Here is a 16441-nt window from a genome sequence, read left to right as displayed (position 1 = left end):
GCCTAGACCCTTCTTCAGAAAGGGTCTAGGCCCGAAACGTCAGCCTTCCTGCTCCTCTGATGCTGCTTGGCCTGCTGTGTTCATCCAGCTCTACACCTTGTTATCTCAGATTCTCCAGCATCTGCAGTTCCTACTATCTCATTAACTGAGTGCACTAATCTAATGACAAACTGCTGATTCATTTGAGTCACCTTTTTTAATTTTACAGTTTTTGACTTCTTTACTCAACACCAGGAGAGTAAATAGCTCCAGGCTCAGTTAACATCTAATCTTGTTCTATCACAAATGTCTCACTTTCTGGAAAGAATTCTGTATTTGCAAAATGAACCAATGCCCAGTTAACTACTGCACCTTAAGTAATTCCAGAAGACTATAAGATAAAGAAGCGGAAATAGGCATTCAGCCCATCATATCTGCTATGACATTTGTTGGGATCATGGCTGATCTGATTATCCTCAACTCCATTTTCCTGCCTTTTTCCCACATCCCTCGATGATTCCCTTACTGATTAAAAATCGATTTATCTCAGCATTAACAACACCGCTAATACCGCCTTCTGTGGTAAAGAATTCAACAGATTCACTTCCCTCTGGGGAGAAAAAAATCATCTTAATTTCTGTCTTAAATGGGTGATCCCTTCGTTCTAAGATTGTGCCCTTGGCCCTAGATGCTCCCAGAGGGGAAACAATCATTCTTCATCGACGTTGTCAAGCTGCTGAAGATTCTTGTATATTTTCGTAAGGTCTCCTGTCAATATTCTAAACTCTAATGAGTATACTGTCAAACTGCTCAACCTCTCCACATAGGAATATCCTTCCATATCAGAATCAGCTTAGTGAACCTTCTCTGCACTGCCTCCAATGCTAGTATAAGTATTTGCTTAAATAAGAAGCCTAAAACTGTTTCAGGTGTACAATCACATTTGTCCTGTGAAATGGACTTGTGTGCACTGTCAACTAAAAGGTGGTTTACTGGACTCATGATGATGTGAGCTAATTCCTAAATTTTTAATTTTAAGTAATTTGTGACTCCTGTCATTTCCACTTTTCTTTTTTTCTTTTGGAGGTGTGTGAACATGAGTTTCAAACCATTCTCGTGGGTTTTGAATGCAACAGTAAACCTAGCCTTGTCTGACCCTGAAGAATTTCCTGTGAGTCACTTTGAATTGGACTTTACAAACAGGGTTTGAGGAAGTATACCACTGCCTATTATATTTTTTTTAAAAGGCAGAAGAAAATTAAAAAAAAACCTTCATTGTGGACAGAGGAGGGAAACAGAAAACAAAATTCAATTCACCTCTCCCTGTTGTCTTTAACACTTGTCATTAAATTTTTTTAAACCTGAGCAGCCTGTGTTGATATGTGCAATATATCTCAATTCAAATCTCTTTGTATACTGTGATTAGTATGTCCTTTGCACTAACCCTATGACGTTGTCTTCAACTGGAACAGTGGTATTGCTTCATTAGATATATTGATGGCCAGGGAGTTGTTGGAGCAGTCAACCACTGGCCCCAGCATCATCTCCCTTTTACTACTGGCCCTATAATGCCCCACCACCCCTTTCCCCCAACACTTACCTTAAGCACTCTATAATTTAGCTGGCAATCTATCTATCCAATATGTTAACTCCTTAAGTAACCTCATTCTAACCCTACACTTAGTTTGCCTACCAACACCTCCACCCTCCCCCCACCCCCATAAAAAAATTCACTGCAGCTGTCCAAGTACCTGGCTTTGCTGCTGGGCATTTTTAAATGTCATAACGCAACACATCGCTGCAGAGAGGATGTGGTTTAACTTGCCCTGACTATTCTGTATTCCCGGGAACTGTGTTGATTTCAGTTCTGCTTTGTTTTTGTGAAGAAACCAGGATCAGAATTCCCAACTAGAAATACGGAATGCACTACTATTGGCGAAAAAAACATAGATGCAGAGTGGCAATTGGACTGTGATTGGAATAGCTAAGTCATTATTTTTTGTCAAGATTGATTCGCTTTTAAAATAAAAATTTACTCAATTTAGTGCGTACTGGGCTCTGCCATCGGATTTATGAAATGTTACAGTGCGGAAGGATGTTCTTATTTTGGAAAACTTTCCCATGCCTTTCAAATCTTTGCAACTAAATTGGTTCTAGCACAGGAAGAAATCTAGCAGGCCTAAGTAGGCATAAAGATATCTGGTATGTCATTGGTACTGTGTGCTAAGCTTCTTCAATATTGTTCAGTCTGTGAGAATCATTTGAGATGTTTTTTCAAAAAATAAACACAGTCCAGTACTGGAACGGATGAAGGCTTCCTTTCCAATGACTTCAGAGAGCCCTGATGTCGATAGTATTGTGAAATTCACCCGAGTGATCGGTAACAACTAACACACATTACTCTTGTCATATTCAATGTATTTGCAAACTCGTTTTCAGCTGTGAAAAACTTAAAGGGAAGCCTTCTCTGCTCACTGAATCAGTGAGAAATTTCAGTATTGAGATAGGCCACCTTAGTATTTATCCACCATCATAAGAAAACCCATTTAAATCTTGCTTAATCACTACTCAAAACTCCCATCCACTCATTCTTCATCCAGGTTTCTGATCTAATCTTGAATGTTGACGTTGTTTCTGTTTTCAACTAAGGTCCTCAAAAGTGAATTCTATAGCCATGTAACTACTTAGATAATGAAGTTACTCCCAGCTTTCTGTCTTAAGTCTTTTGCATGTACTCATCTTAACTTTGGTCTGTGTTTGATGCTTAACAACCAAGAACAGTCTGTTTTTATGTACCATATCACACCTTCTAAACCTGGCATTGTATTGTGCTGTTCTGATAGGAACAATTTTAAATCCTGTGATCAGAATTTGTCTCTGCATGTTTCTGTATTAGAAAACTGGGCAACTTCATGATAATTTTTCAGATACCATGTCTACTTCGAAACAGGTATCTGAGTACTAACATTTTGAAATCATTTTTTCACAACTGATAATCCTGAACATAAATGTATGACTAGCCTATATGGAGGCCATAATCCACTGGCATCTGAACACAAGCATGCATTCTTTGTCTCAATTCCCTGTATTTGAATACTGTTCTTCTCATTGAGCTCTACCCTTTCAGTCGAAGCATATCTTACTTCTTTTTTGTGTGGGGTTTGAATGTTGCTGGCAACATCAGAATTTGTTTCCTGTTCCTAATTTGAGAAGGTGGTGGTGAGCTGTAACTTCAGAGTTTTACTTTGAGGATAGAAAAATAAATTGGAACTTTTCTCAGGGGATGGGGGGGGGATTCAGTCACTGAACTGGAACTTTCAGTGTTGCCCTTCTAACTGGCATCAACTTTTGATTTTGTATTTAATGACGACAGGCTCTTGAAGCTAGAGGGCTAATTGGAGAGACTATTTTGAGGAGCAGCGGGTAAAAGGGTATGTAATTGATAGGGTGCTTCAACATGACATCAGATCATTTTTTAAGTAAATTAATTTTTAGGAAAAAGAGCTAGGCCACCACTGGATAGTTGGGTGGAAGAGGACTACTTCACAGGAGCAACCTTTAACCGCACCTGCAGTATAACGGGCAGTCCTAATGACTGAAAGGCCTGCTTGGTGTAGAGGCGCTGTAGCCTTCTGCTGAATGTCAGCCTTGGGCAAAGAAACTCCCCCATCACATCAAGAAACTGGAGGGTGACTGGGAAATCCTAACCTGTCTCAATCTAGGACTCTTAGTGAACCTTGATGGCTGCTCACCTTGTCAGGTTGGGCATCTCTGCCTGGCACCGAACCTGTCTCAGTCAAAATTTTCAGAAATAGAGGTAAGAATTGGCATATTGGCTGGCGCTGTATTCTCAAACACCATCTGCATCTGGTTCTGAAATTGGTGGATCTGTGAATTTCACTTCTTAAAAAAAAAATTCTTCCCATGCAGCTCTTTGAAGGTTGATTATTATTCCCACTATTTATGTAAAATGTACTGTAGCACACTGTACAACTAAGCACAAAACAGACTGCTTCTTGTATAAAGAATAATCTCTAAATAGAGATTCATTAATGGAATTAATTTGTTTTTATTCGTTCATGGGATGTGGGTGTTACTGGCTCAGCTGTGGCCACGTGCATTTATTTGCATTTTTGAGACCAGAGCTGGGATTGTGATGGTAGAGGCTCCAATTTCCTTCCATCACAATCTTTTTCCTGCTCTTACTGTCTGACATTGGTGTATCTTGGAAGGATTTGCAAGATGATACTCCCCTTATTGATACCTGGCTGTGTTATGAGCACACCCTAACCACCAAGTCTTGGAGTGGGACCTGAACGAACAACCTCTGACTCAGAGGTAAGGATGCTATTCTTTTTCCACAAAACCTCCTTCCCCTTAACATCAGTAAAAATTATCTTTCATCTCATTGCTGTTTGTTAGAATCTATCATGTGAAATGATGATCCTTTTGTCCTAAACAGTATCTGCACCAACTGAATAGTACAAAAGAGGCATATTTTCTCTGTCAACTTCCCACAATGCAACAGTGTAGAATCCTTCCCTTGTACAAAAGCGAAGTAATGCAGATGCTGAAATAAGAATTGGAAATGTTCTGATCTGCAGCATGTTTTTTGAAAAATAAACTGTTAACGTTTCAATTGTGTGTTCTGTTGAAAAGTTCATGTTGATTCTTTATTGGGATTTCTGTCACATGCTAGTAGTTTAATCAAATATCTACTTATTTGTGAAACTTCTGAGTCTCAGAAGACTATTTAATGGAAGATGGTGCAATTCCCAAGAGCCAAACCATAGTGTTGATCTATAGTAAATTTATCCTTTCGTCAGCCTTGTGTGCTTATTAAAAATTCTGTTACATCTACCACCCCTTACTAGTTGAGATCGACAGTTCACTGCAAACTGGGGTAACACGTCTGGAATCCTCTAGATCAGTCTTGTGCAGCAACATGCTCTGAACCAGTGTAGTGATCAGGAGAGTTCACAGGTCATCCTTTTGTACTTGGTAGATAGGGATAAATTTTAAAAATGTTTCATTGTCTGTTGACCATTTGTTCAAGTTCAAAGACTCAAGGCTTCCATATGCAGATCATTGGAGATTGGGAGCATGTCAGGACCTGATGAAAGGTCTTGGCTGAGGATGTGGGACTGTGATCTTTTTAAAAACTGTTTTGGATTGTGTGAAATGTGACCTAAATATACTTTAATTTTCAGGATGATCTCTCAAGTGATTCCCAAATCTACAATTCTATGATTCCCTATGATTCTGATTTAAAAATTGATGAGCCTTGTTACCCTCCACTTTGTCAACCCAAAGAATCTACAACTGAGCTGACTTCAGCAGATCTTAGTTTCCTCAGTGATGACCAAGAAGACAATGATGAGGATGAAAACACAAGTAAGGAGCCAAGTGTGCAGCAGAGCCAAGTGCTGTCAGAAATCCAGGGTACCCATGCTGCTGGTGGACTTGGACCTGAAGATAATAGCGAGGAGTCATACCATTCAACAAATAATACAATTTCCACCCCAATCACCAATGAATCACCTTCTGTTTGTCCAATACCAATGACACCTATGACTCCTGTAACACCAATGACCCCAGTAGAAAGTTCTGGAATATGTCCCCAGTTACAGTAAGTATTTACATTCCCAAAGTATGTTTGTTTAAAGATTATGTTTCTTTATGCCAGACATTGAATACAATATCCAGAGTATGTATTTCCTGGGACACATTTCTTTCTTTATCTTTTTTTTTCTCTCTCTCTAAAACTGCTATGTCAGGCTGCTGCCAATGTACTTCTCTGACACACAAACAGAAATGTAGTGGAGAAACTCAGAAGGTCTGAAATCATCTGTGGAGAGAACAACAGAGTTAATGTTTTCAAGTCCAATGCGCTGCCTTCAGAATTTCAAGGGGCAGGAAGTTTTTTTTTGGCTGTAGACAGAGGGGGAGAAGTGGAATATGTTGTGAAGGTGCTCGGAGTCAAAGACAGAGTCAGACGATCATAGAGTTTTACAGCACAGAAACCCTTTGGTCTAACTTCTCCATGCCAACCAGATATCTGAAGTTGATCTAGTCCCATTTGCCAGCCTTTGGCCCATATACCTCTAAACTCTTCCTAGTCATGTACCCAACCAGGTGTCTTTTAAATGTTGTAATTGTATCCACGCCACCATTTCCTCTGTCAGCTCATTCCATACATGCATGAAAAGATAGTTCCTCAGGTCCCTTTTAAATCTTTCCCCTCTCACCTGCCATCTAGTTTTGGATACCCCTACCCTGGGAAAAAGACTTTGGCTATTCACTGTATCTATGCTGTCATGATTTTAAACTTTTATAAGGTCACCCCTCAGCCTCTGACATTTCAGGGAAAATAGCACCAGCCTATTCAGCCTCTCCCGCCAGCTTAAATCCTCCAATCTTGGCAATATGCTTGTAAATTTTTTTCTGAACCCTTTCAAGTTCAACAACAACTTTCCTACATCAGGGAGACCAGAATTGAACACAGTATTCCAAAAGTGGCCTAATGAATGTCCTGTACAGCCGCAACATGACACCCCCCCCCCAACTCCTATATTCAACGCACTGACCAATGAAGACAGACATGCCAAACGCATTCTCACCTGGTCTATCTACGATTCCACTTGCAAGAAACTATGGATCTTCATCTCTAGTTTGGCAATACTCCCCAAGTCCCTGACATTAATTGTATAAGTCCTGCCCTGATTTGCCTTACCAAAATGCAACACCTTACATTTGTCTAAATTAAATCCCATCTGCTGCTCCTCAGCCCATTGACCCATCTGATCAAGGTCCCATTGTACTCTGAGATAATTGTCTTCACTGTCCACTACACCACCAAATTTGGTGTCATCTGCAAGTCATACCTCCTATATTCTCATCCAAATCATTTATTCAAATGATGAAAAGCAGTGGACCCAGCACTGATCCTTCCAGCATTATCACTGGTCACAGTCTAAAAAGCAACCTTCTACCACCACCATCTATCTCCTACGTTCAAGCCAATTTCCTCCTGGATTCCATGTGACCTAACCTTGCTAACCAGTCTACCATGCAGAACCTTGTCGAAAGCTGTGCTGAAGTCCATATAGACAACGTCCTTCATCAATCTGCCTTGTGACTTTTTCAAAAAACTCAAGTTAGTGAGACATGATTCCCACATACAAAGCCATATTGACTATCTCTGATCAGTCATTGCCTTTCTAAATGCCTGTAAATCTTGTCCCTCAGAATCGCCTCCAACAACTTGCCCACCACTGACATCAGGCTCACCAGTCTATTGTTCCCTGCCTTTTCCTTACCACCTTTCTTAAATAATGGCACCCCATTAGCCAACTTAGTCTTCTGGGACCTCACCCATGGCTATTGATGGTACAAATATCTCTGCAAGGGACCCAGCAATCTCTTCCTTAGCTTCCCACAAAGTTCTAGGAGTTGTTAATGGTGCTGCAGACATGATACAGATCAAGAAAAGGTTCAGTGAAAGTGCGAAAAGGAGAAAATTGGTCCACTTTGCTGAGAGCAAAGTTAAGGCATAAACAAGACGTGCGTGTATGTACGTATGTATATATAGGGAGCGGTCAGGAGTACGAAAGTAAAATGTAGGAGATAAATGTCATGCTCAGAAGTTGTGGAATTAAATATTGGGCCCTAAGGGCTGTGAAGTGCTTAAGTGGAAAATGAGGTATTGTTCCTGTAGCTTGAGTTGGGCTTTGCTGGAATATTGCAGCAGCCCTAGGGCAGAAATGTTAGCATGGGAACAAAATAGATTATTGAAATGACAAGCAACTGGAAGGTCAGGGTCATTCCTATGGACAGAGCAGAGGTGTTCCGCAAAGTGATCACCCAGTCCGCATTTGGTCTTGCCTATGTAATGGAGACTGCATTATGAACAGCAAATACAGTTGGCTAGATTGAAACTGCAAGTAAAATGTTGCTTCTCCTAGGTGGTGTGCTTGGCACTTTGGGCAGTGAGGAAGGAGGAGCTGAAAGAAGACATAGCACTTGCCCAACAATTTTATGGGAAGGTGCCATGGGGGAGTGAGGGAATGTTAAGAGTGATGGAGGAGTGAATCAATGTTGTGAAGGGACTGGTTCCTGTGGAATGCTGATAGTGGGGACAGGAGATGTGCTTGGTGGTCGCATCCTGCTGGAGATGGAAGAAGCAACAGATGATGGTCTTTTTACTTAGAGTCTGGTGGAGTGGAAAGTAAGGATATGAGGATCTGTATTGATGTTCTGGAAGGGAGATGGTAAAAGTGCAGGAGATGAAACAGATATCCTTGAGCGCCCTGCCTCAAAATTATCTGTTGCTTTTTCATTCCCTAGCTTGAGTTATCCAGCTTTGTTTCAAAGAGAGGTGGTTCAGTGTTTGGTTATCCTAACCCACATCTTTAAACTGTGGTGAGCTGGATCCATTTTAGTATCTTGAGCCCTGTCTTGTTTTTGCTCACAGCAGTACCTAAGTGCAAGTTTCTTGGGGTAACTTGAATCATAAACCCTTTTTAAAATTTTGTTTGATTTAGGTTTCGATTCTCGATTAAAAGTTCATGATGGTTCAACAGAAATATTATTGCCATACAGAAAGTATGGCAAAAGACTGAGAGAGGTTGGTCTGAGTCTGGATCTGCATATCATATGGTGTTAAAACTTCACTCCTTTTGTGAGTGGATCGGTTTGATACTTAAGCACATTGAGTGTTTTTAAAAACAAAGTGTACTACTCTCAGAAATCCCTTCTTTAGTACTACAGATGACCACATGTGAAGTTGTAGGGCTTATTTCAAACAGCAGTGTTTGCTGTCTAAAGGAAACAGCATGCAGATTTTAATGTTCTGGTGACACTTCGGAAGGAGTGCCCCCTCCGCCCTCCCCCCCCCCCCCTCCCCCCAACTTCCTGCTTTATTCTGTATCCATAATTGCAAAATCCTGCTGCTCTCATCCTAAGCACTGACATCATGCCCCTGACCCCATCATCTTTTACCTATTAGTGCCTACCTGTCCTACCATCTTTCATTCACTGTTGCTGATTCTTAACCCATGCCTTAATGGAGTTTTACATCCCTTTTCCAGGATTTCAACTTGTGCTCCCATGCTCCAGAATGTCATCTCACACCGGTACCATATCTTCAGGTTGATTGATCATCTAACCAAACCTAATTCTACAACAGGGCTCCACATATTAATATATGTGTGTTTCTGTCTGTGCAAGTGCATCACACTGTTCTTTATGAACAGAAAGCACGTGTGCACACACTGTGCCTTTTTCAACTGAACGAAACAGGTAACTGCCATTTTCTGATTCATTTCACAGGGCAATGTTTGACAAATAAGTATGCTGTCTGGTTTAAAATTTGAAGCTTGACAGTTAACTTTAATCATCTTTTAACAAGTGCATTTTCCATGGCAATATCTCCGTGCATTTGTCAAACAATCAGTACTTTCTTCTCAAGGTATAAATATGCTGTTTTCCCTTTACATTGGTACCTTTTGCAAGTTGTACTGATGAGTGCAAAACAAAAAACTGTGACAAAATGTCTTTTTTAAGCCATAATCATAGAATTCATGCCCAAATATGTGAAACAATATTTTTTATTCCCATCATGAATAAGAAAGCTTCACCTAGACTTCAATAGATCTGCCTCTGAAATAGACCTATTCTTGTGTGATGAGGTTCTTAATGCTTTTTTGCCTACCAAGTTGCTGGAAATGTGGACTGATCAGACCATAGTGAAAACAATAGCGTATCTGGGACCTTAATGAATGATACAACAGTCTATCTCCATAATGTATGAGGATATATTCAGCAATATCTTAGGCTGAACTGTTTTCACTTAGGTTAATAAACTTGCTTCTATCTGCTGCTGCTTGTGGCTACTCCTGCCAGATCTGCTGTGATGATCTGCCACGCGCATCTGTCTTTTGCCATCCTCGCACATCCACTGCACGTCTGCAACTGCTCTGTCACATCTTTCATCCAGCTATGCCTAGGCTGACCTCTTTCTGCTGTGCTCCACTTTGCCATCCAGAAGTGATCTCTGTAGTTTTTCAGCTCTGATCAAATGACAAAAATAATGACATTGGTTTCTCTAGACATCCCTATTTTTGGCATTCCTTCCGGTCTTGCAATATGAAGTACTTCTCTTTACTTATCTTACAGCCTGTTAGGAATTTTAAGAATAGATCTTGACATCCATAATTCAAACACCTCAATTTATTCACAGATATTTTCGTATTGCCCTGGTTTCTGAGACATGCAGGAAAGTGGAAAAAAATTGTATCTTTTCAGTTCCTTGTAACAAGCATGAGTTTTCCTATTGACATATTTTCTCACAATTATTTCTGGCTATCTCCATCCTTTTAGACAAATATTTATTAGTCTCAAGTTATTTATTTGACTCCCAGCACTCTTGGCCTCGAGGTGAAGCCCTGTGTCTGCGTCGGAAGGACTGTTGGTCTGAACTCTTACTCTCTCTTTTTCTAATGTATTGCTGCACTTCTTATTTCTTTACATTTCTAATTATTTTCCCTAAGAATCTCTACCTAGGTACCTCAGATGGTGCTGTAAACTTGTAAACACTATGGTAGCGTGGTGGTTCAGTGATTAGCACTGCTACCTGGCAGCAACAGAACCCAGGTTCAATTCCACCATTGGGCGATTGTGCAAACTCCACACAGACATTCTCCCCATGTCTGTGTAGGTTTCTTCAAGATGCTGCAGTATCCTACACAGTCTCTTGGTTATGTGCAGGTTATGTGGATTGATCATGCTAAATTCCCTATAGTGTCTGAGTGGATTAGCTGTGGAAAATACAGGGTTACAGGGATAGAGTAGGGGGTTGGGACTCCATCAGATACTCTTCAGAGGCTCAGGTATAGACTCAGTGGGTTGAATGGCCTGCTTCCACACTAGAGATTCTATAATACAATGATTTTCACGATACTGGTGTGAGTACACGTGGCAATAGTTAATTCTAATTCTAATTCTAATTATTTGTTCTGTGACTGCATTCACTCCAGTCTAGTTATTTCTGATAGATTCTTTCTGTATATTGTTGATTTTACTTGATCTCTGAAAATTTATAGTACCTCTTGTTCTATCAGCATACTGCATGTTTATATTCTTCTCCCAAATTTTTAACCCTGCAAGAAAATCTAATTCGATGAATATTTTGCCTGTGTACAGACTGGATTAATTTCATTGACAGTATGCAGCCATGTCCTCTCTTCACTTGAAACACAATTGATTGTGATCAAAAGTCGAGCCAAGAAAGGTACAATGTAGGCTCTGGATCTGTCATTTTTACTGTCAGTCATGTTTCATCTGTTAAGTTTTGAGAAACACGAGTGAATGCTTTTTCTAATATGCTATGAAGCATATGCAAATGTTGTTTTTCTGGACCTTTTTTTAAATTCACTTGTGGGCTCTGAGCATTGCTAGCTGAGCCAGCATTTATTGTCTGTCCCTATTTGACATTGAGAAGTCAGTGATGAGCTACTCCTGTCAGTAGACATTAAATACTGTTGGGGAGGGAATTCCAGTAGTTTGACCCAGCAACACTGAAGGAACACCAATATCCTGAGTCAGGATGGTGAGAGGCCTGAAGAGGAATTTTCAGGTGGTGGTGCTGCTGCCTGTGTCCTTTAGATTGAGGTGGTTCTGTATTTTAAAGGTGCTGTCTAAGAATCTTTGCTGAATTTCTGTGGAGAATCTTGTAGATACCACAAACTGCTGCTACTGAGCTTCAGTGGTGGAGGGAATAGATGGTTTATGGAAATGATTAAGCAGGCTGTTTTGTCCTTGAAGCTGTCAAACTTCTTGAATCTTGTTGGAACTGTATGAATCCAGACAAATGGGGAGTATTCCATCATACTCCTTACTAACGCCTTTATAGGTTGTGGAAGGCTTTAGAAATTCAGGAGGTGGATAACTCACTGCAATGGTAATCCCCAGGATGTTGATAATGGAGGATTCAGCGATGCTAAAGATGTCAATGGACAGTGGTTAGATTGTCTCTTATTGGTGGTTGTCATTGCCTGGCATTTGTGTGGTGCAAATGTTATTTGCCACTTTTTAGGTCAAGCCTGGATACTGTCCAGGTCTTGCTGGATTGGAACAGGGACTGCTTCAGTATCTGAAGAATCGTGCAGGTACTGAACAGTGCACAATCATTGGCAAACATCCCCACATCTGATCACATGATGGAGGGAAGGTTCTTAATGAAGCAACTGAAGGAGGTTGGGCTGAAGACATACCCTGAGAAGTTCTTGTGGCAATGCTGAGCTGGCTGACTTCTAACAACTACGACCATCTTATGTGTCAGGTATGACTCCAACCAGTGGAGATTTATACACCCTGATTTCCACTTGACTCCAATTTTGCTAGGCCTCTTTGATATCAACTCTCTCAAATGTGGCCTTGATATTAAGGACAGTCGTTCTTGCTTCACTTCTGGAATTCATCTTTTTTTTTTTTGGTCAGTGTTTGAACCAAGGCTGTAATGAGGTCAGGAGCTGAGTGACCCTGGTGGAAGGGTCACTCAGAAGGTTATTGTTGAGGAGGTGCTGTTTGATAGAACTGTTGATGACCTCTTCCATTGGTTTACTGAGTGATGTATTGAAAATTTGTTCTTGGGTTTAATATGTCCTCACTTATCTAAATCCAAACCTCTTTTCATCAATTTCTCCAAGTATGTTCTTATTTCTCTCATGATTTTCAAGGTAACTTTAATGTAATGATTGCACTCCATTTCTTTTGGTTTTCAAGGAATCAAAATGAATAGTTAATATCTCAGGTCAATGGGATGTAACTTTTGTTTATATATTTGATGATGAATTTTTATTATCAGGTCTAATTCTGTTTCTCCAAAGGCTTCTAAATGTTCTATTGTTACTTCATGCTCAAAGCTATACCTGTACTTATCAAAAAACATAATCATTCTTTGTCATAATATTTGGTACCTCATTTATCTCTGCCTTGAGGATTCCCTTAATTGCTGACAGAACTTGTCTAGGTGCACATGACATTTGCTCTTGACATGGCAGACTACGAAACTTTGGTGCCCTGATTTTCAGGCAGAAACCTAGAGGTCCTGGTGAACAGAATGGTGCAGAGGCAAGACTTCTTGCCCTAGGACCAACAATGGATACCATGACACCAGATCCTGCTAGCCTGGTCCAAGATTGTCAACCAGGTCTAAACTATTTGGAGGAACACACAGCAAGCACTGCATTCTGCGAGGGTGAATGCTGCCATCTTCTCTCTGATACCTCGTGCTTACTTTTCCTCGACTGTTAGGACCAGACCAAACCCTCAAAATATATCAAGGAGATAGTTGAGACCCTAACTTTTATTTTATTTAAAGGCCGTTGTAAGGCACCGCGTTCCAGATGTGATTCAATTAGTCAAACTACTAGGCTTTAAGCAAAACACGTTTTATTCTTCCATCACAGGGATTACCATTGCAGTGAGTTATCCACCTCCTGAATCTCTGAAGCCTTCCACAAAAAAGAAGAATTGGCATAACTATAACTCTATCAAAATACTTTAAATTAATACATATTTTAAGTATTACTGAACAATTATTTCAATGTAGCATCCCAAAAACACACCCTTTGCAAAGGCAAATACAGCAAAACAGATTTCCCTCACTTGTTATCTCTTTCAGTCCAGAAGAAAAGAACCAAAAGAATGAATCTCACAACAGACAGAACACTCGAGCTTTTGTAGCAGCAACAGCAGAGAGAGAGAGAGATGTTGCTTCAACTCCAAAATCGTAACTCCCACAACTGAAAGAAAAAATAGTTAGTGAAGTTAGGTCACATGGGATTCAGGGTGAGCTTGCCAATTGGATACATAATTGGCTTAATGGCAGGAGACAGAGAGTAATAGTGGAGGGTTGCTTCACAGACTAGAGGCCTGAGACCAGTGGTATTCCACAAGGATTGGTTCTGCGTCCTCTTTTCTTTGTCATTTATATAATTGATTTGGATGAGATTTTAGAAGGCATGATTAGTAATGTTGTGGACGACACCAAAATTGGTGGCATAATAGACAGTGAAGAAGGTTTTCTAAGATTACAAAGGGATCTTGATCAAATGGGTCAATGCGCTGAAGAATGGCAGATGGAGTTCAGTCTGGATAAATGCAAAGTATTGCACTTTGGTACAACAAACAAAGGTAGGGCTTATACAATTAATGGTAGGGCCTGGGGTAGTCTTGTAGAACAGTGGGATCTGGGGTGCAGCTACATAATGTTTTGAAATTTGAGTCACATATAGACAGGGTGGTTAAAAAGGTGTTTGCTCCCTGCCTTCATTGCTCAGTCCTCTGAGTATAGGAGTTGGGACATCATTGTTGAGGTTGTACAGGACATTGAGGCCTCTTCTGGAGAACTGTGTCCAGTCTGGTTGCCCAGTTACAGGAAGAATATTGTTAATCTAGAGGGAGTTCAGAAGAGATTTACCAAGATGTTGCCAAGTATGGAGGGTTTGAGTTATAAAGAAAGGATGGATAGGCTAGGACTTATTTCACTGGAGCATAGGAGGTTGAGAGGTGACCTTTGTTGAAGTTTATAAGATTGAGGGCTATAGATAGAGTTAATGGTAGTTGTCTTTTCTAAGGATGGGGAATTTCAAGACGAGGGCATATTTTTAAGGTGAGAGATTGAAAAAAGACAAAGGGCAAATTTTTTACACAGATGGTGCTTCCTGAAGAAGTGGTGGACAGTAACAACAATTAAAAGTCTTTTGAATAATTTCCTGGTTAGGAAAGGTTTGGAGGGATGTGGGCCAGGAGCAGTCAGGTGGGACTAGTTTAGTTTAGGACTATTGTCAGCATGGACTGGTTTGACTGAAGGATCTGTTTCTATGCTGTATGACTCTGACCCTATAGAACCCTGGGTCTGTGTGAGCCTGACTCCAGCCACTCGTGCTTCTTCTGTTTACCTTTTGTTTAGAAAAAACCCAAAGATATTTATTCTGCTTTCCATGGAGCAGACACCTCGGTACAAGGTTTACAACACCCGTCTTCGAGAGAAGCAGGACAGAACAAATCCTTAAAGGCACATATCATCACACTACTACGTATCTAGCTCCCACCAAGGCTTATATCTACCCAGTCCACGCTATTGCCTGCAACATCTTTGCTCACTTGTTGTCACCCACCACTAACTCTGCATGTTCTCTGCTGCCTAGTCAGTCACACAGGATATCACCTACCTGTACCAAAGAAAGAGCTGTACCATGTTTTCATCTCTTTTCATATCTTCCTCCCATTTTCCTATTGGAATGAGAGGAAATAGTCAAGTCAAGTGGTGTGCTGTCTGATATTCGGCTTCTCATCCTTTTACGTGGACAAGATTATGACTCTGACCGTCCCAGGCAGTTTAGCTTGGCCAAGCCCTTGGACTGGTGTCAGAGGGTCGAATTAAGAGAATGTGCTTATTGATCTTATTGTCATGTGTACCGAAGTACAGTGAAAAGCTTTATGAACAATACAGGCAGAACGTAGTAAGCAAAGATGTACTTAAAGGCACACAGGTTATATTGCACAGGGCAAGATCAATGTTAGCAAGATCAGCATTATTTGAGGCTAAAGGGTGCATTCATCAGTCTGATAACGGCCAGGAAGAAGCTGTTCCTGAACCTTCTGCCTGATGGAAGAGGTTGTATGAGATCATTACCAGCGAGCAATGGGTCTTTCATGATGTTGGCTGCCTTTCCGTGGTGGCAAGCCGTGGAAATGGAGTCCATGGATGGAAGGTTGGCTTCTATGATGGTCTGGGCTGGCACATCACCAACCTAGGTTGACAAGAACAAAAGAACCAGGAGCAGGAGTAGGCAATTCAGCCTCTGCCATTCAATGCAATCATGGCTGATCTCAGTGCAGTCTCAGCTCTACTTTCCTGCCCGTTCCCCATAACCCTTTAACCTATTACTAATTAAAAATCTATCTTATCAAATGTATTTGATATCCCAGTGTCCCTGCACTCTGGGATAGTGAATTCCACAGACTTATAACTCTTTAAGAGAAGTAAGTCCTCCTTATCTCTGTTTTAAATCTGCCACCCCTTATCGTAAAATTGACTTCTCATTCTAGACTTTCTCATTCTAGACTTCCTCACATGAGGAAATTGTTTCTACACCTATTTTATCAATCCGTTTTAGTATCTTATACCTCAATTTGATTTCCTCTTGTATCCCCACTTGTCCTTCTTAATTCTGGTGAGTATAGGCTGAAGCTGCTCAATCTCTCCTCGTAAGAGGAGCCTTTTTTCTCTGGAATAATCCAGCGAACCTTCTCTAAACTGCCTCCAATTGTCAAGAGGCTAAAAGCATTCTGCTCCTCCTGCATATGCAGACGCACTCTTGCAAGCATGAGTGGGAGAGATTGAAGTACACTACAACCAGTAAGGTTAGAAATTGTGTTCTTGACTTTTGGGTAC

At 40.7% G+C, this 16441-nt stretch overlaps 1 protein-coding gene across 1 annotated transcript in view; it reads left to right on the top strand.

Moving 5' to 3' along the window:
• tbpl2 (TATA box binding protein like 2) overlaps nucleotides 1-16441 on the top strand; it is a 52337-nt gene that overhangs the window by 24738 nt on the left and 11158 nt on the right. Inside the window, exon 2 of the mRNA XM_048599798.1 lies at nucleotides 5190-5608. Within this exon, the coding sequence (XP_048455755.1) occupies nucleotides 5226-5608 (383 nt within the window). The 5' untranslated portion in view covers nucleotides 5190-5225. The remainder of the gene's footprint in view (nucleotides 1-5189; nucleotides 5609-16441) is intronic.

This window comes from Rhincodon typus, chromosome 8 (assembly GCF_021869965.1).
Source record: "Rhincodon typus isolate 14 chromosome 8, sRhiTyp1.1, whole genome shotgun sequence".
In the NCBI taxonomy this organism is placed as follows: domain Eukaryota; kingdom Metazoa; phylum Chordata; class Chondrichthyes; order Orectolobiformes; family Rhincodontidae; genus Rhincodon; species Rhincodon typus.
Note: the sequence above shows the minus strand (reverse complement) of the source record. Positions and strands in the feature narration are given on the sequence as shown.